Source organism: Pungitius pungitius, chromosome 12, assembly GCF_949316345.1.
Source record: "Pungitius pungitius chromosome 12, fPunPun2.1, whole genome shotgun sequence".
NCBI lineage: Eukaryota > Metazoa > Chordata > Actinopteri > Perciformes > Gasterosteidae > Pungitius > Pungitius pungitius.
In genome coordinates, this window is record NC_084911.1 from 1928013 (window position 1) to 1947026 (window position 19014).

Here is a 19014-nt window from a genome sequence, read left to right on the forward strand (position 1 = left end):
TTGCTTTGTGTAAATAGTCCTTTAAAGTTGCTTTTTCCATCACCTTAGTTTTTAGGTATTTTCTTGCCATTGAGTTTATTTATGAGGGTAAAAAAAGCCTGAAGCACAAATAAAAACGGCTTAGTCAGGTAGCCAGCCATCTCTGGACAGCTTTTACAGGTACACAAAGCTGCCAGATCACCACGGTAACCAGCGGCAACCTGCTAGGTCCGGGTCTGAACCTGCCAATGTGGATCTCAGTGGAGCCAGGTCCAGGATCTGTTCTACTACGATGACACTGTAGAGGGGACTCACCTCGATACTATGAAATGGATCTCACGCCGTTCATTAAAAAAACGGTCTCTTTGCTTATTGTCTGTATTTAATTACACCTGCAGCTTTCACAGGCCTTTCTAGTGAAGACGGAGTGGAAGCCAGTCTTCTTCGTTGGGACCTCAGCACGCAGCGAGGGGACGACCGCCGCCGCCAGCTGGCAAGGAAAGCGAGGGAGGAAACATCTGGAGAGGGAACTCGCTTTTATTGAATAGTTACAAACAACAAATTCCAGCAGAAATTAGAGCTTTGTACTTCGGAGCAAAAAGGCAGAGGTGAGAGTTGTGAAACACGAGAAAACAAACCGCCGCACGTCGATGTCAGAGTGGACCTTTCGACCGAAGGCCATGAATCTCAAAATATGTCTTCAAACAATCCTGCATGAGATACGTACACGTGCACACGACTCGAGTCATCGAAACCTCTATAATATGTGTCAATCTGCTTCATCCAGTGTGAGATTTTTAATTCATATAAACAAAACAAAACAACAAAAAAAGACATTCAAGCGGTCAAAGATAACGGCTCGTGAAATAATTCAATAGTTCCGCATTCACTCAAACATTTGGACCTCAAAGTGACAACTCAATAATACATTCCACACGGAGTGCCAGACATGCAGAGCCGAGAGGGGAGGCTCTTCTCTGTGGCTGTTTATAGTGTTACTATAGAAACCAGTGTAAAGTACCATCACTGGACACCAGTTATCACCATTTAGGCCCACGAAAACATTGTTTCATGTAAAAGTCCTGAAGAAGGAGCTCCTCCTCCTCCTCCTCCTCCTCCTCCTCCTCACTAGTCTGGGAGGAAGGCGGTGACGACCTTGCTGTACGGTCCGTACCGGCCGAAGGCGTCTCTGCCCACCACGGCCACGCAGACCTTGCGCCCCGGCTTGTACTTGCTGATCATCATGCACATGGGCAGAGGTTTGGCCTCCACCTCGGCCCGGGTCCACTCCGGGAACTCGTTGCTGTCCTTCACCTTCTCCGCCGTCATGAAGACGCTGCCGTTGTTGGACAAAGAGAGGACGCCAAAGTGAGCAGATGCAGGAACGCCGTACGTACAGGAAGTAGAACTGATTAGATGTGAAGGGAATGAACAGGATTTGGGGGGGGGGGGGTTTCTGCGGCTGAGGAGACGCTGTTGTTGTAAAGCGCACTTCTGCCACCTGGTGGTGGTTCAACAGTTTGCTCTCAATTGACAAGATAAAGAAGTCCTTGGTTTTACAATTTAAATAAAAGATTTCAATTAGACCACAGGGCCTGGGTGTGGAACACTCCCCAAATGACGTGTTGGTTTTTATCTTTTTAAAACGATGACGGGAAAGTGACCGAGGACGTGGATTTTCTCCAGTGAACCTCTCACCTGTAACTCGCCATGGGGGGTCCGAACGGATCGTCCTCCTCCACGGTCCAGAGCACCGAGAGGCCAGCGGGGTTCCGGATGAGGGCCACGTGTACTTGCAGTCTTTGGGGGATGCTGTACGAGGCCGCCTTCATTTTCAGGCTGGGGGGGAAGTTATTCGGAGGGAGAGGGGGGTACAGGAGCTTGTAACCCTTGGGGCCACCAGAAGAAGAGCGAGACAGTGGAGGTTAATGACCGTAGCAAACTGAAAAAAAAGTGTGGGTCAGTGTGTGGGTTACCTTCTCCAAGACATTCTCAGCAAACTTCTCAGAGACCTTCTCAGAGACCTTGCACTCTGGGCTGCAGCTCTCACGAAGAGGGAGAAATTCCACTTTCACCGGGCTAGCCTTGGGCTCCTCCCTCTGATCTGGCCCCTCCCACTTAATTGTCTCCTCCCTCTGATTGGGCTCCTCCCTCTGATCTGGCCCCTCCCACTTCATTGTCTCCTCCCTCTGCTTGGGCTCCTCCCTCTGATCTGGCCCCTCCCACTTAATTGTCTCCTTCCTTTGCTTGGGCTCCTCCCTCTGCTCTGGCCCTTCCCACTTAATTGTCTCCTCCCTCTCATTGGGCTCCTCCCCCTTAATTGTCTCCTCCCTCTGCTCTGGCTCCTCCCACTGCATTGGCTCCTCCCTCCCCTTGGGCTCCTCTGGCTTGTTCTCAACACTTTTCTGGGTTTCCTGCTTAATTCTTGGCTCCGTCTTTAAGGCATTTTCCTGCACAACATAACAGAACACTGTCAGTAAATGAAGGCGCAACACGAAATGGCAATGGAATAACAAGCGATTACATATTTATGTGTAGAAAGTTCTGAAAAGGATAGCGATCAATAATGCAAAGACCCTACCTTGCCCTTAGGCGAACCATAAGGGGTAAGAACCGGAGGAGGCTGCTCCTCACTTGAATCTGCTCTGGCAACCTTCAAGGCTTAACAAGGATTAAGTGCATGACAAGCGACCGAAGGAGGGACAAGGAAGAGCAGAAAAAGGATGTGGCTATTAATTCATGTACGCACCGACTCATATTTAATTTGGGTCATTATAACAGCTTATGGTGTCAGTGTTTCTCAGTGAAAAGTAACATGTCACGTGCTGCATTATAGTTTCAAAGATCATGGATATGTTTATATGTATATTATGTAATATGTATACTTTTTTTTCCCCATTACCTTCATTATCAACCTGCAGCTTATTTAGGGCCTCTTTCGTGTTTTCCTGGACAGAAAGAATTGATCAAATTACCTCAATGTTCAAATCCATTTCTAATTAACTCAAACAACACAACTATAATGGCCAAATAATTAGAGCCAACATTTTGTACTTTGAAGACTGAAAAGTAAAAGAAATCCTGAATTGTGCTAAATAACTATTGTTTAAATTGAAATACACAGATTTGTAGCATGTATTAAACTGCTAATTCCAAGATAAATAACCACATATTCACCATTATTTTAACGAGCCTTCTGCACTTGCTCTTCTTGTTGGCTGAAAAAAAACAAAAAAAACGCAGATGATCAACACCCATGTGACCCTCAAATGCTCTTCAGTGTGCGCACACGCCCGCTGGGCTCTTACTCTTCTGAGGCGCGACTCCCCCGGCTTCACCCTCGGAGCCGGCCCTGCAGGGTCGGACATCAAAATCAGAACGCAGACCCAACACAAAGAGGCAAAAGTTCCCCACCGGCGCCGTCTGAGCCGCCTCCACCCGGTTCTACATACCCGTTGGTCTTCATCTTATCCAGAGATGGCGTTGGGCTCTGAAAGGCAAAGATTTTTTACAGTGCATTAACTGCATTGATACATCAACTGCATCGTGTGTGCTCGTCCGCGTCAAACCTTTGTCTGTTCCTTTGTCATGAAGGCAATGGCTGCTTCGGCTCTCCTGGTTACCCTGGTAATTTGAGCCTGAGGAAGAGAAGAGTATTCTGTAAAGATCTATTGGGTTAAAGATATTCTTAATAAGCAATTTGGGATCGAGACGCGCACGCAACTTTTGTGTATTTTGCTTTAAAAAGAGCCCAGAAAGAAAATGGCAGGAAAACAAAAACATGGGACATGAAGGTAAGCATCTGCGTCCAGAAGAGGAGAGAGAGAGGAAGAGGCGCATTTTGGAAGCAGCTCAAAGGAAGGAATGAAAAAAAGAGAAGAACCAAAATAACAATGATGCCAGATGTAAAAATATACAAGAGAAAAAACGGGAAGGTATTAATTCCCCACTACCAGCAGACCCAAACCCCATAAAAGTGTTCATTTGTGTTTAGCGTGCGGTATCACTTTAACACGCGCTCCACCTGCAGCTTCTGGATGGAGCTCTCATAGGTGCAATCCAGCTGTTGAACGGTTTCTATTAAGGCCTGCAGGTTGGCTTCTCTCCCTTGCACCGCCGCGTGGACCTCCTGCTCAACCAGCGTCTGCACCTGTGGTCACACAAACACACACGACCACTAACGGCAGATTCAAGTTTAATACGCGCTGGGGCCGCACGGCATACACCGGTTTAAGACCTCCCTTCACCTACCGTTCATGCTGTTACGCCATAAAACACTTGAGCATGCAGCAGATTATATTTTTGCACGTCATCACCAGTCGCCCAGTGGTGGGAGCTGGTTGTTTTAACGTTATGCGTGTTGAGATTGAGTCGTGGTTTCATTGCCAAGTCTGTCGAGCCTCTGGTGGCAACACTAGCAGCCACAACAAGCTAACTAGCTGACGAGCTAACACACTAACAAGCTAGCTAGCTAACATACTAACTAGCTAAGAGTTGCGAGCAAGTTGACCAGTGAGCGTCGAACAGCTGTTCGGGTCATTTTCGGGGTCAGTGAATTAATGGGTTTACTTGAAAAGGCCATACCGTGATATACCGGGGTACCGTCAGAATGTTTCTTGATTCCGTGATATGGATTTTTGGTCGTACCGTGCAGCCCTAATACGGCGCGTTAGCTAATGTGACCATCAATCTGATCAATACAAAACATGGTCCCTTACTTCGGATTGGGAACATCTGATCTTCTCATTGGCGGCTGTGGAGGAAGCTGCCGTCCGGTTCATTCTGCAAGCAGACGTGCAGAACGTTAAAGCTCACGGGCGAGACCTTCAACCCAAAGAAAAAACTTACAGGTACAGGTGAGTCCCTCCAGAGCCACGCCCCCGGGCAGGTGGGCCGGCCAATCACTACATTCAGCACACGCGTGCAACGATTGGACTGAATTAACCGGGGCGAGAACAACGGGATGCAATAACACTCGAAGCCCGTCGGGGGGTGTGTGTGTGTGTGTGTGTGTGTGTGTGTGTGTGTGTGTGTCACTCACATGCCCAGCAGGTTCCAGGCCATCTCCGCATCGGACCCGTATCCCTTCGCCACTTTGATCTTACGCCACTGGTCGAAGGCCGACCCGAGGCCCACGCGAGTCTCGCGCGTGGCGGAAGGTTTTCTCCTCTTCTTTTTGGGGCCCGTGCAATCTGCCATATTCAAGACACAAGAGCTGCGCGCGCGCGCACACACACACACAAACACACACGCGCGCGCACACACACACAGAACGTAGAAGGTAAACGTTAGGAGACACTGTCTTTAGTCTATCACCTGGGAAACAACACTCGGCCCCCTTTGTTTCACTGTGTTGGACTCTGATGGGATGCAGTGCAGATGTTCTACAGTACGTGGATCACAAGTTTGCAAGTACACACTGTTTTCATGGAGTTGCCCAGATGTTTTTGTTGTGGAAAGGAAATCAATTACCTGTAGAAACGTATTACTTCTCCGCCGAAGAAATTTGGAGGTGTCACCGGAGCCGCGAGGCTGGGGATTAACGTTAATTACATTAATTAAGACGACATGCTTCCGTTAACGTTATTACAGCCGCGAGAGAGCTTTGGCTAACCAACAATAAACCACCAAGTTAAACTTTTGATTAAGTTTTACTCGCTGTTACGAGTATTTGGATAACAATTCGAATCGCGTTTTAGCGTAAAAGACGCGCACAACATTTAACGTGCAACGAGGTAAACGTTTTTAAACGCTGCGCCCGATGAAACGCGTTAGCTTTACCTTCTTGAGGTTTTCGGTCCACTTCCGCCCTGCAACTTCCGGTCCAGACTCATCAGAATAAAAGCGCTATCTTCAAACAAAGTTTTCACTTTTTTTTTTCAAAAGTAAGCGCTGCTCTTAAACTAAACACATTTATGACAAAAACGTTTCTGACACGTACTTTCATTTTCTTCCGTAGCTTTGTCAAATTAAAATAGTTTCCTCTCAAGTGTGTGGGTATATTTTTCATAATTACTTTGACGGCATTTCAAACAAATAAAACAAGCAGGGTCCAAGGATAACGTCATGGGTGACCTAATTAATAGTCCTCATTGGTCAGATTATTCCTTCTTTCATTTATTTTTTCATCTAAAGTTATAGCAAGTAGAAATCTTGAAAAGGAAAAGTGCAAAATATTGATCTTTCTGCACACGTGCGTGTAGGTGGTGGGAAATGGCAGGCAGGCCTCATGTGAAATGAGTATGGATGCATACAGCACTTGACTCAATGACAGACATATTCATTGTAAAACACATTTATTGAAATCGATGTAATGGATCAACAGGATTCAATAGGGGGGGGGGGAAGCACCTTTGTAGTCTCGCAGTGGAAAAAAAGTCTCCTGAATTTGCTCAGTGTCTTGTTCTGATATTAGAGCAGCAGGATCAAGTTCATTCTTTTTCAGGAGTGATTGACAGGCGCTTGCAGCACTCTAATCTGGAACCCCAAACCATAGTGTCACCTAAACATTGATGCACTTTTTAAATTTGATGACTTGAGAACACATGAGTAGGACTTTACAGATGCAAGCAGTAGCCACTGATGTCACAAGAGGTGTCAACATTAACTGCATCTTTTAATATAATTACCCTGAAATAATAAAAGGGCCTGAAACAAGCGGACACACTCACATCTAACCAATGTCACAACTAACTCAAACTTTTGGATGAATTTTGTGCAACAAGAAAATGTAACTTAACTCATTTTAGGTGTTTCCAACATTGTTAAAAAGCAACATGACTCTCAATAGATGTCAAATTATTAATTTACCAAGCATTAGAAACGGCAAAAACTCCCCATGAACAGGTCACATGCCCATTTGTCACCATGGTTACGTATGATCTACATTATACACTAAATCTACATTGATAAAACTACAAAAGAAATGACCACACTCCTAAAACTAAACATTTTAATTCAGGGAGGGCTCATATAACTCCTGCAGGGGGTCTCTGTGGTTTCTTCTTTAACAGGATTCAAACAGTTCTAAATTTATGTCTGTTTTATATTATAATCACCAAACAAAATCGATACAAACTTCAAATGACATCTAATAAACCTCTTTTCACCCAAAGCAAAAAATATTATTTTCAGCCAATTTTACTGCATCGACTTTTTGTCTCAAAGTAGGTTAGAAAGGTATCTGCTGAAAGACAAACGGGACGCTTATTAATTACGAAACACTCTTTAAGATGAAAACTTCACAAAACCAACAAACAGCATCTTCATCTCGGCCTCCAAAATGTTCCTTCGATCAGTTTCACGTGTCATCTTAAATAAATCTTCCCCTACATTTCTTCATACGGCATCTCTACACTTCCACAAAGGCCAAAATCAGAAGGTATGTTACAAATACACATTTATTGTTGTTGTTGTTGTTGTTAGATGCCAGACGTGTGCACGGGGAGATGTTTCCGTGATGGACCAAGTCAACAGAAGCACGGCCCGAGAGGGAAGGACAACTGCTTCATTCGTCCTTAGTCACATGAGGCTAAAATACGCAACAGTGGTTTTAACGATAAATAGCTTTTGTCCTCTTTTCAGTGGAGATGAGAACAGAATAAAAACGTTTTTTTTTTGTTTTTTCATTCGCGTTTTAGGTTTTTGCACGTTGTTACAATAATCACAGCACATCATTGGTTCCTTTTCCACCATCAAACACAAGTCAGCAACGAATATTAAAACAACGAGTAAAGATCCAACACGATGAACCTCCGCCGGAGCCTCGCTTCGCGTCCCGTACGATGCGAGTTGACAGAAGATTACCTTCTTAGAAATTACCTGAACTTCACATTCACATCAAATATGTACAAGATGAACTCACGTTGCCTGTAGATTACCAGAGGAAGTACGGACCCTTTTCTTTGGGGGGCGGGGGGGGGGGGTCCCAGTGAGACATATCAAAAGGCACCTGTGAATGGAGTTGTTAAGGATCCAGGACACAAGGAAACGTGTGAAGGAGACAAATCGGCCTGTTAGTACTTTGGTCACGTGAGGCGAGGAGCCTCGGGGGGGGGGGAGGCTTTTCTATGCGAGGGAAGCGGAACTCATGTTTACTCATGTTATAAATCTACGGGACGCGGAGCGTGCGTGTGCATCTGCGTTATGGGGGGGGGGGTGGGGGGGGGGAAGTGGATGTCTCCATGCATGTGTCCCAAAGCGTCCACGTCTGTTGGTTTTTGTGCGTCCGCGTCTATTTGCGCTTCCTGAGCACCAGGTACATGAGGCCGCTGACCAGCGTCATGGGGAAGCTGACCCAGGCCAGGATGTAGGAGGAGCCGAAGGAGCCCCCCTGGAGGCTCGGCGTGTGGAAGCTCTCGTTCTGAGCCGTGTAGACGGACGCCGCGACCAACACGCACACGGCTGTGAGGAAGAGGAGGGGGGGGGGGGGGGGAGATTACGCTGGGAAGCCGAGGAAGGAGCTTGTAGCTCAGCGGCCGGTTAGCTTAGCGACAACGACTTTTAAAAAAAAAGTATTTGACGTCAATGAAGTGAACGATACGTTTAATTTAAAGCAAAAAGCTGCCTAGCAACAAAGTCAAAGTAGGCGTTCTGCTACTTTTAATAAAGTTATTACACAACACCCAGATCTAAAAAATCAAGTACACTGCATCTAAAAGAGTTTCACGTCGTTTGTTACTCACAGGCCAGCAGCTCGATGATGGCGGTGAAGACGAATCGGTCCCCCTGCTGCAGCCTGAAGAGCTGGAGGATGAAGATGAAGAAGCTGACGCAGCACAAGATGGTGGCCAGAATCATAGTCGCCTGGACGGTCTGCAGGTAGGCTGATGAGGGACCGGGGGGGGGGGGGGGGGGGGGGGGGAGAGAGACGGGACAGGAGACGTGTCACGTACACGAAGGCATCCAGCGACAGGTAGCGGCGCGCCGTCTCACCTGCTTGAGCGGTGTGGCTGTTCTCCACGGGGTAGCAGGTGGAGTTACACGAGTACCACAGGTCGGCGTAGATCACGTCGCGTCCCGCCGGCGACACCACCCACCACGCCTGCAGCCAGGACACGGTTAAAACACGTCAAGCCTTTGCGGGGGGGGGGGGGGGGGGGGCGCTCTGGGCTCGTACTCACGTTGTGAACGGTCGCGACGAAGAGGAGGACGGCTGCGGCCATGTGGAACAGGAGGATGAAGGCTAAGATGATCAACATGGTTGGCGCTTTCAGTCAAAACGTCTCGGGCGGACGACTTGGGATTCTCTGCTGGTTGTGGGGGGTGATGGGGGGAGGGGGGGGGGGGGGTGTTGAGATGGGGGGGGAGCAACATGTGTGCAACACGTTAATAACACGCACAAGCAGAGGAGGAGAGTACAGGTGACCGTTTATTCTCTCGAAATGTGCTACGTTAGCATAGCAGTTTTAGCATCCCGGGTTCACCCAAGAAGGCTCATGAATGCTGCGTCAGAGGTCAGGGGTCACTGCGCGTGGGCTCATGGACGCCTGTCTGTGGTCTGAAGCTCCACCTCGGCGGTTGTGGCGTTGAGACGCGGGAGCTTCTGGAAGGTTTGGTTCCAGACAACGGATTACATGAGTCTGATTCCGGGGAGCGCAAAAACGCCACCGAAGAGGTTCAGAGGCTGCAGCGTGCACACACACACATGCACACACACGCACGCACACACACACACACACACACACACACATGCATGAACTGGTTTGAAGGGGCTGAGTTGTGCGAGATGTAAAGTGGAGTTTAGTGCGTTTTAGAAGTTGTCGAATCACACATGGAGACAGCCGGGAGGCCTCCAGGAGTTTTGTGTCAAATGGCCTTTCCTTCCACGTCGAGTCGAGATATGACGCGTGAATGTTTGTTTGATCCGTCTCCACGTGTCCCTCACTAAACACCAAGACAGACGAGACACCGGGTCTCGTCCCATCGGTGCCTCGCCGTCACGTGGGCTTCAGCTTTGTTTGGTCCACGATGGAATCTGTCAGACTCCTCATTCCTCCTCTCCACTCAGCCTCTTAATGGGAGGCTGGGGGACTCGGTGTGTGTGTGCGTGTGTGTGTGCGCGTGCGTGTGTGTGTGTGTGTGTGCGCGTTCCGACTGGTTCCCTTCCCTGGTGGAAAATGCTGACTTTAAATGTCCTTTTCTTCTTTTTTTTTACTCTTTTCATAAAACACAAAGCCACAGACTTAACTGGGCCCCTGAATCTCACTCCCCCGTCTTCCTCACTGTCCCACTCTCTGTCTCTGTCTCTCTCTCTCTCTCTCTCTGTGTGTGTCTCTCTCTCGATCTGTCTGCCTGCCTTCAGCGATGGAAAAACTGATGGGCGAGGAGGAAAAGGCGAAGGGGCCTCCACTTGAGCCCTGGGGCCCCTCACGAGGTCGACCAGTCGAGACTCGACGTGCAACATGTCCCCCCCCCCCCCACACACACACACACACACCCCCCCCCCTCGGGCCTGCAGGCTGGGGGATTCCCAGTCTCCTGAGGCCCATCAGCCCCTCAGCAGTCGAGTCCAATGCTCCGTATCCCATTGCATCGCGACAGTGAGCGGACATTCCGCACCTCGCAAACCGTGCCGTCCTCCCAGCAGCAACTGGAAAAGAGTCGCGCTCGGATCACTGGCACCGTAGCTTTTAGGCGCGTTGTGCGTTGACGCCGTGCCAACACAAACACACATCCGTCCGCCTAATGATGGCGCCGAGGTGCGGCCTCAAGCTCTGGAGAAGAAAAAAAAAAAAGCCGTCCGAGTTGAGGCTCTTCATTTCTTTGCAGGTCAAGTAGGAAGCCTCATGTTTATTTGGGCTTTTTGTTTCCCCCCCCCCCCCCCCCGGATGTGGCCTCGCAGTATCCAAACTGACGTGTGTGTGCGTGCACGTGTGTGTACACAGCAACAATAGCCATGCCAAGGCTTATTTTTAGAGAAAACACAAAAGGCACATCTTCCCCCCGGAGTGAAGCCGGAGACCAAACAGAAGGTTTTTAGGATGCAAACACCATCAGATACACTCAGAAACACTTTCTTACGATCAATGTGTCAATGCGGGACATTTGTCCTCCTTCCAAGCACGAGGAGTCACCGAGGTGGAGCAAGTGCAGAGTCAACAGCAACAGAAAAGAGCCGCAGAGGCAACATCTAATATTTGCACGTCTCCACCACTGAGCCAAATGGCTTGTGGGGGTCCCCAGAGGATGAGCCGGGGCTTCGCGCTACGAGCTGCAAGCACACAGATGCCGCCATGCTAACGGTTAGCGTGTGGCGGTCAGGCCCGTCATCCTGGACTCAGACTCCCCACCGGAGTGGAAGGGTTAAGCATCGTTCAGGACGTTTCTCACATTCTCTAAATACTGTCACAGAAGGGGCGTGGTGCATGGGGAATTAAAATGAAGCATTTGGAAAACGGATTATATGCAAACAGCGCATGTATTCACAGTGCAGATAGACAACAGCCCTGCGGCTACAAACTGATAACGGTCATGAGACGGTTTGATGACGGACGGAACGAGTCTGATGAGCTGACACGGTGGTTTCTCATAAGGCAGAATAAAGAAGTCCCTCCGAAGCATTCAAATCAAGTTATAAAGCACTTAAGCAGAGATAAATGTGTGTGTGTGTGTGTGTGTGTGTGTGTGTGTGTGTGTGTGTGTGACATAAATTGACAAACGAGCACACTGACAGACAGCTGTTCTCCTGCTGGTTTTAAACTTTAAAGATGCAGGAATGTTGGACACGGTTTGTTAGTGTGTGTGTGTGTGTGTGTGTGTGTGTGTGTGTGTGTGTGTGTGTGTGTGTGTGTGTGTGTGTGTGTATTTTCACACACACATTCCTAAAGTGGCAGCGCTGAGTAATGTCTCCCACATGGCCGGTAGAAGCTGGCACCATCTTGTAAAAAGAGACACCCCCCCCCCCCCCCACACACACACACACACACACACACCCCTCCTCATTCACTTTCTATTTGACTCTCAGTCACTTCACACTTGTTCCCCGACAGTTTTCCTTTGTCAGCGCCTGTTAAACCCCCCCCACCCCCCCATCCCCCCATGACTAATCCGCCTCCTCTCAAATATCCCACACCTTTCCCTCCCTGCGGCATCACTGGGACTCAAAATACTTGTTAAATTAACGCTGACACAAAGATTCCTCCCAACGCCCCTGCAGCATGGATCAAACTACCAAGCTTCAGTCACAGGCTGCCCCCTTCCATCTGATGGGGCGGGGGGGGGGGGGGGGACCCACATTTTATGGTGCAACCGCCATTCACTCAGCCGTGTGTGGGTGTTTTACACGTTACTTCACACGTTAGTGAGTATTTGAAGAGAAGATTCATCTTTTTTCATGGCAGAGTGTTGTTGTTGCTGCTTTCAACCACAAGAGGGCGCCGCCCATGACAGGTAATCATCACCTGCCTCAGCAGAAGTACGATGCAAATCAACAGTGCAATCATGCACTCCAGGGGGTTAACAGATATGAAACCAATGAGCACTTTAGGTTGTTTTTCATATTTTGCCAATAAGGCTAAATATGAATACAATCCTAACTTCATTAAACACACGTATTTCACGTTTAAAAGGTTCAATGCCCATGCGCATAGTCACGTGTTGTTGCCATATGATTGAGAGGAAAGTTAAAAGTCTATTCATCCACATTTAAAGATTTTTGAGACACACACGCGCACATTTCCTGTTCCCATCGGATCAAAAAGCTGTTTATCTTCCCTTCGTTTAGAAAAAAAAAATGACGCAGAAAGCAGTGGAAGGACACAACGGGGCGAGAACCAACAGAGTTCTGGATATTAATGAAGAGCCACATGGAGGCCCCTCGCGGGATCGGACCGGGACGCGAGTCCCGGAGTGTTGTGACTTTATGCTCTATATATATATACTGTTATAGTTGTCTGGTTCTCGTGTAGGTTATCTAAATCACTGTTAGATACAAACTCACGGAGACGAGGATGGGGCATGGTCAACGTATTTTTACTGGCGGTAAATTCCAACACAACCGTCAGACCCAAACCAACGATCACCGAACTCGTAGTGACAGTCAAACACAATCGAGCACCGAGTGTTCGATCCAACATACCACATCCCTCTTTTCCGACTGAGAGGTGGTATACGTATCAGTTACCTGAACAGTTAACTCTCTGCTCGTCATTAACGCTATGGCATGGACATTAAACAAGTCTTTTCTACTTGCATACTTCAAAAGGTTAATAACATATTTCCAATTCGTTAAACATTACAAACCACTTTCCTGCTGAGGATTCTGGAGAAACATTCAAACATTTAGAACATTAAACACTACTGAAACATTTCAGCCTGAACGTTCCTCATTCTCTTTTTTTTTTTTTTTTTTTTTTTAACACATTAGAATGAGAAATCAGTCATTGAATCTGGCAGGGCGTCTGACCGCTCTGCCACTCCTTGTGTAGCATGTGGGTGGACTACTCGTAGTCACAGGAGGAGGGTTGTGTGGTGGCAGGTCATGTGGTGGTGAGTCCACTGACGCAGGCGCTTGAGAGGGTTGCACCTCTGAGTCCAGCTGTTCATCGCGATCAGTGTCTATGAACAGACTCGGGTGTATCTTCCTCAGATGTCGCCGGTTTCTCCTTTGCGTTCTACCTGCCGGCGTCAGCACAGTGTAGGAGCGTGGTTCATCTCGTTGTCGGACGACAACAGCAGGCTCCCAGCCACGCCGTGTGTGCATGTGTACGGTGTCTCCTGAGGTCAACACTGGCAGGGGCTTTGCACGCTGATCGTAGTGTTCCTTTTGGCGGAACTGTAGGTTCTGTATTTTGCTGTGAAGATGCATTGGGACTGACTGTGTCAGCACAGCACTGGAACATGGAAGTGTGCTCCGTAGAACTCTTCCCATCAACATCTGTGCAGGTGACTCTTTCAGTCCTGTCACCGGTGTGTTTCTCAGTGACAGCAACACTAGATGTGGGTCGGTGCCGGTCTGCCTTGCCTTCTTCAGCGCATGTTTCACAGTCTTTATGGCTCTCTCAGCCATTCCATTTGAAGAGGGAAAACCTGGGCTGGAGTGTGTGAGTTTAAATTCCCATGAAGCTGCAAATGACTTCATCTCATAACTCGCAAATGGGACATGATCACTCACTATCTCCCTAGGAATCCCGTGCCTGGCAAAAACAGACTTCATCTTCTGGATCACTGTGTAAGCTGTCTTATCAGGCAGGTTAAGCACTTCAGGATATTTGGTCAGGTAATCAACCAACAACAGATATGACTGACCATGTAGCTCGAAGATGTCGGCTCCGACCTTCATCCATGGCAGCTCTGGAATCTGATGTGGTATGAGCGGCTCAGCCTGATGTTTGGGCTGTAGCTGCTGGCACTGCATGCACTTCTCCACCATTGCCTCGATGTCTCGTGCCATGCCAGGCCAGTAGAGGGATTTTCTTGCTTTGGCTTTTGTGCGCTGCACTCCTTGGTGAGCAAGATGCAGCTTCTCCAGAATTATACTCCTGAAGCTCTGGGGTATGATGATTTTGTCTCTGACCATGACAATGTCATTCTCAATGCTTATATCGTCCTTGACAGACCAGTAGCCGTGTAGTTTCCTGTCCACACTTTTCTTTTTCGTGGGCCAGCCTTTCCTGTGTTTCTCACACACCGCTTGTAACACGCTATCTGCTGCCGTTGCCTTTTTCAGTCGGTTGAGTGTTTCCTCGCTCAAGGAATCAGTGGCTTCCAAGGCATACACAACTCTCTCATCACAGGGGTTCTCGTTAAGGTTTTCACCTTCGCTGCATGCAGTTGCACGTGAGAGTGTGTCGGCAATGTGCATGTGCTTTCCTGGTGTGTATGTTACGTGCAGATCATACCTCTGCAGTTGTAGAAGCATTCCTTGCAGCCGCGCAGGTGCTTTGCTCAGTGGCTTGCGCACAATAACCTCCAGGGGCTTGTGATCCGACTGCACAGTTACTGGCCTTCCGTAGACATACTGGTGGAATCTCTTAGCGGCAAACACTATGGCCAGCAACTCTTTCTCTATCTGCGCGTACCTCTTTTCTGTGTCGGTGAGCGCTCGTGAGGCATAGCACACTGGGTGGCCATCCTGCAGCAGACAAGCTCCCAGTCCGTCTTTTGAGGAATCAGCTTGTAGAGTCAGCGGCTGCTTGTGGTCGTAGTACCTCAGCACTGGGGCTTGTGTGAGGATGGACTTCAGTGTCTGCAGCGCTGAGCTGTGGTGTGGGCACCACTGCCAAACTACATCCTTCTTAAGCAGCTGTCTGAGGGGTGCTGTAAGTGAGGCTTCATTCGGGATATACTGTGCCAGGAATTTTGTCATTCCCAGCAGCCGTTGGAGACTTTGTTTGTCTTCTGGGGTTGGCATATCAACAATTGCTTTGATCTTTGTGTCGTCGGCCTTCTGCCCTGCTGCCGTGATAATGTGTCCCATATACTTTACTGTGTCAATTTTGAACTGGATCTTGTCTTTGTTAAATTTCACATGTGCGGTCTTTGCTCTCTCCAACACTTTGTGCAGAATGTCATCATGTTCCTGCTCTGATGACGCTGCGATGATCATGTCGTCTGCTATGATGAACACACCTGGAATGTCGCCGAAGGTCTCGCAATTCTTCTGTTGAAACACTTCACTGGCAGACCTGATCCCGAATGGGAGTCTGAGGAAGCGGAACCGGCCCCACGGCGTATTGAAGGTGCATAGCTTAGACGATGGCTCATCTAGCTTGATCTGCCAGTATCCGTCCTTCTCATCCAGGATGGAGAAGATGGATTTTCCCGCTAATCTGCTGCGCACGTCTTCCGGTGTTGGAATGGAATAGTGTTGACGCTTAACTGCTTCATTCAGGTTGCAAGGATCCAAACACACCCTTAGCGCACCGTTCTTTTTCTTTGTGGCAACAAGACTGTTGACCCATTCTGTCGGTTCATTGACAGGGACTATTACTTTTCTGTTCTGTAAGTCTTTGAGTGTCTCTCTCAGTGAATCCATGATGGAGAGGGGAACATTTCGGCATGCATGAATCACGGGCGTGACGCTGGGGTCAATGTGTATGTGATGAACACCGGGGAACTCGCCCAATCCTGTGAAGACCTCTGCATACTTCTGTAGCATCTCCACTTTGGTAGCTGGAGCTTTTCCCGGTTGTGGGGATCTTGCTGTGAGTGCCTCAACTCTTCTCACCAGCTGCAGCTCCTCACATGCATCTCCACCCAGAATCGGCTTGTCAGCACGGCTTGACACATGAAAGTCCAGCATAGCTCTATGTTTGGTCGTCCTGCATTCTAGAGATGCAACACCATCTGCGGGTAGGCGGTCTCCACCAAATGCAATCAGCACAGTCTCTGTGGGCCGTAGCCTAATGGGACCCGGTAGCTTCTGGAACATGTGCATGGGAAGCACATTTGCATCGGCGCCTGTGTCCAGCTTGAAGTTGATTGCTACGCCTCTGACTGTGGCTGTTTCATGCCATGCAGTGCTTTTAGCTTGGTGAGCTGTTTTCTTTTCGTACTTTCCAACCGCGCCTATGTATACGGAGTCAACTTCACTCTCCAAAGTATTTACTGTCTTTGTCTTGTAGCTGCTGCTTTTCTCGGTGCTAGCTCTACATACCTTAGAGAAATGGTTGTTCTTACCGCATTTATGGCACACTGCACCATAAGCTGGGCACTGACGGGGCTCGTGCTTGTTTCCACATTTATGGCAGATAGTTGTTACTTGCCTCTTGCTGCTGGTTTTGTTCTTGTTCCAGCTGCCCGTGTACGTTTGCCCTGATGCTTTCCTTAAAGCATCTACTGAGGTGTCCTGGACAACCAGTGATGTCTGCATCGCTTGTATTTGTGACTTTGCGAGCTCTGCAGTTCTGCACGTGTCCATGGCTCCGCGCAAAGTGAGCGCATTATCACGCAACAGTCTCTCCTTCAGACGAATATCGTTTATGCTAAACACTAATTTATCCCTAATCATGTCATCTTCATTTCTGCCAAACTCACAGTCTTTGCTCTTCAGGCGTAGCTCTGTGATGAATCTGTCCACCGATATTCCTGCTGACATCGTGTGTGACCAGAATTGATGGCGTTCGAAAACCACGTTCTTTCGGGGGCTGCAGTAGTCCGTGAAGGCTCGGAGAACATCCTCCAATGTTTTTCATCTCCTTCTGGGACGATGGTGAGCGTGTTATACACTTCTAGCGCCTCCTCGCCGACCGTATGGAGTAGAATGGCTATTTTAACCGTCTCCTCCTTATCCAACGCACCTGAAGCGGTCATGTATAGCTGGAAACGTTGTTCCCATCTTCTCCAATTTTCAGCCATATTCCCGGTAAGTATCAACGGTGGTGGTGGCCTGAACTGCTCCATGTTCGCTCGTGCTAGCACTTCTCTCTTTTAGCTAATCGTAAAAAAAAAACGTCCTCGAATTATTCCGTGACTCCCACTTCTGACACCATGTTGTGACTTTATGCTCTATATATATATACTGTTATAGTTGTCTGGTTCTCGTGTAGGTTATCTAAATCACTGTTAGATACAAACTCACGGAGACGAGGATGGGGCATGGTCAACGTATTTTTACTGGCGGTAAATTCCAACACAACCGTCAGACCCAAACCAACGATCACCGAACTCGTAGTGACAGTCAAACACAATCGAGCACCGAGTGTTCGATCCAACATACCACACGGAGAGAAGGCTCCGCGCAAAGTGAAACCGCGCGTCTACTCACCCGCTTCTGTTCCGAGGGGGCTGCACGGAGCTCCAGATGTGGCGCTGTGTGCGTGACGGGGTGGGGGGGGGGAAACAAGCCAAGTAAGGGGGCAATAAATAGAGGAGGAAAGCCGCCGCAGCTCGAGCCGTCCGCACCAAAAAGTTCCTTCTGTGCGCGCGTTCTGCGTGACTGCGCGAGGGAGGGAGGGAGGGGGGGGGGGGAGGGCTGCAGCTGGGTGTGGTTATAGGGGTTGAACGTGCCCGGAGACGCGTGTGCATGCGTGCGCGTGCGTGTGCGCGCATGTGCCACACGGACGCAGTGGTGACAGAGAGGAGCTTCAGAAGTCTGTTAGAGGCAAACAAAGCACAGAGGTCAGAGCAAAGGAAATGAAGAGGATGAGACGGGATGAAGAAGCCTGGAGGGCTGGAAGGGAGGGAGAAGGGAGAGGGTCACCGGGGTCCTGGTTCCCTTTCTCCACACCTTAATTGGTTCTACAGATCTAAGACGTGTGGTCATTTCCCTGGATTTGTGTAAACCTTAACTTCATCAGATTCCTGGCTAATACAGTTTGGCTTCCTGTGGTCCATCACTGCTCATTGTAATAAAAACAGTTCCTCTTCTGCTGCCCCGAAAGTGGGACATCACCACGGTGACTCCACGCGATGCTCTACAAGCATGCAGCGAAGAGCATGCAGCAAAGAGCATGCAGAAAGCATCTGCAGGGAACACACCTTTTGGAAACTCTTTGGTTTCTCTCCCTCTGATTCCATGCAATCAGAGTCCCGACCTTTCTCCTGGAAGAGACAATTAATACCACATACACTGTGTGTGTGTGTGTGTGTGTGTGTGTGTGTGTGTGAAACAGTCACAGATTAGCTTAGCTTAGCACAAAGAGTGAAAACCAGGAAAACAACATGTCTGTCTTTGTTCAGAGGAAATTTAAATGCCAGCGCGGCCACCAGGAAGTAAATGTGACGTGCCGAGATGTGACGTGTCTCGTTAATTGGTATTAATTTTCCAGCTGGAGGGGGGGAAAGGCCCGTGTTCACACGAGGGGGCCACACCCCAGCCGCCGAAGGCATCTCTGAGTCATCCAACATCTCTCGCCATCCAGGCTCTCCATTCGCATTTTAAACCAGCTCCCATCACGAGATCAGGACTTCGGCCCTCGGCGGTCCGATGGGGGACTGGACCGCTGCGCCGGGTCACGAGGAGACGGTTAGCGAGGTAATCAAGAAGGCACTGGCGGGCGGGCGGGTCATTCCTCGCATACCGCACACGGGACTCCCATCACCGCCGGAACCAATCAGAGCGCGGCCCATACGGCGGGCCTCACGTGACAATGG

General features: G+C 48.9%; 2 protein-coding genes across 3 annotated transcripts; both read right to left on the reverse strand.

The window, feature by feature from the left end:
• Positions 1-508: 508 nt before the first annotated feature.
• Positions 509-5817, reverse strand: atf7ip2 (activating transcription factor 7 interacting protein 2). The gene is made up of 14 exons (XM_037477491.2): positions 5761-5817; positions 5452-5511; positions 5021-5194; positions 4698-4761; positions 4004-4129; positions 3549-3617; positions 3432-3469; positions 3288-3331; positions 3157-3197; positions 2882-2927; positions 2561-2640; positions 1956-2429; positions 1678-1868; positions 509-1315 (listed from the first exon to the last, which is right to left on the reverse strand). The coding sequence occupies exons 1-14, from the start codon at positions 5811-5813 to the stop codon at positions 1108-1110; spliced, it is 1668 nt and encodes a 555-aa protein (XP_037333388.2). The 5' UTR covers positions 5814-5817; the 3' UTR covers positions 509-1107.
• Positions 5818-7889: 2072 nt separating this feature from the next.
• On the reverse strand, positions 7890-17838 carry emp2 (epithelial membrane protein 2). Of its 2 annotated transcripts, none has more exons than XM_037477520.2 (5): positions 17687-17838; positions 9102-9227; positions 8914-9022; positions 8664-8804; positions 7890-8382 (listed from the first exon to the last, which is right to left on the reverse strand). In XM_037477520.2, exons 2-5 carry the CDS (start codon positions 9177-9179, stop codon positions 8213-8215), a joined length of 498 nt encoding a protein of 165 aa, XP_037333417.1. In that variant the 5' UTR covers positions 9180-9227; positions 17687-17838; the 3' UTR covers positions 7890-8212. The 2 variants fall into 2 exon arrangements, with proteins under 2 accessions (XP_037333417.1, XP_037333416.1); XM_037477519.2 differs by having other exon boundaries at positions 9102-9230.
• Between the last annotated feature and the right edge of the window lie 1176 nt (positions 17839-19014).

Excerpts from the sequence above, each read along its gene's own strand:
- emp2 (XM_037477520.2), bottom strand. The coding sequence starts at position 9,179 with ATGTTGATCATCTTAGCCTTCATCCTCCTGTTCCACATGGCCGCAGCC. Across the intron at positions 8,805-8,913 it reads CAGCCACACCGCTCAAGCAG|CCTACCTGCAGACCGTCCAG; the intron begins GTGAGACGGCGC and ends GTCCCTCATCAG. Across the intron at positions 8,383-8,663 it reads CATCATCGAGCTGCTGGCCT|CCGTGTGCGTGTTGGTCGCG; the intron begins GTGAGTAACAAA and ends TCTTCCTCACAG.
- atf7ip2 (XM_037477491.2), bottom strand. The coding sequence starts at position 5,813 with ATGAGTCTGGACCGGAAGTTGCAGGGCGGAAGTGGACCGAAAACCTCA. Across the intron at positions 5,512-5,760 it reads GGACCGAAAACCTCAAGAAG|CCTCGCGGCTCCGGTGACAC; the intron begins GTAAAGCTAACG and ends GTTAATCCCCAG. Across the intron at positions 4,762-5,020 it reads GCCTGGAACCTGCTGGGCAT|AATGAACCGGACGGCAGCTT; the intron begins GTGAGTGACACA and ends GTCTGCTTGCAG.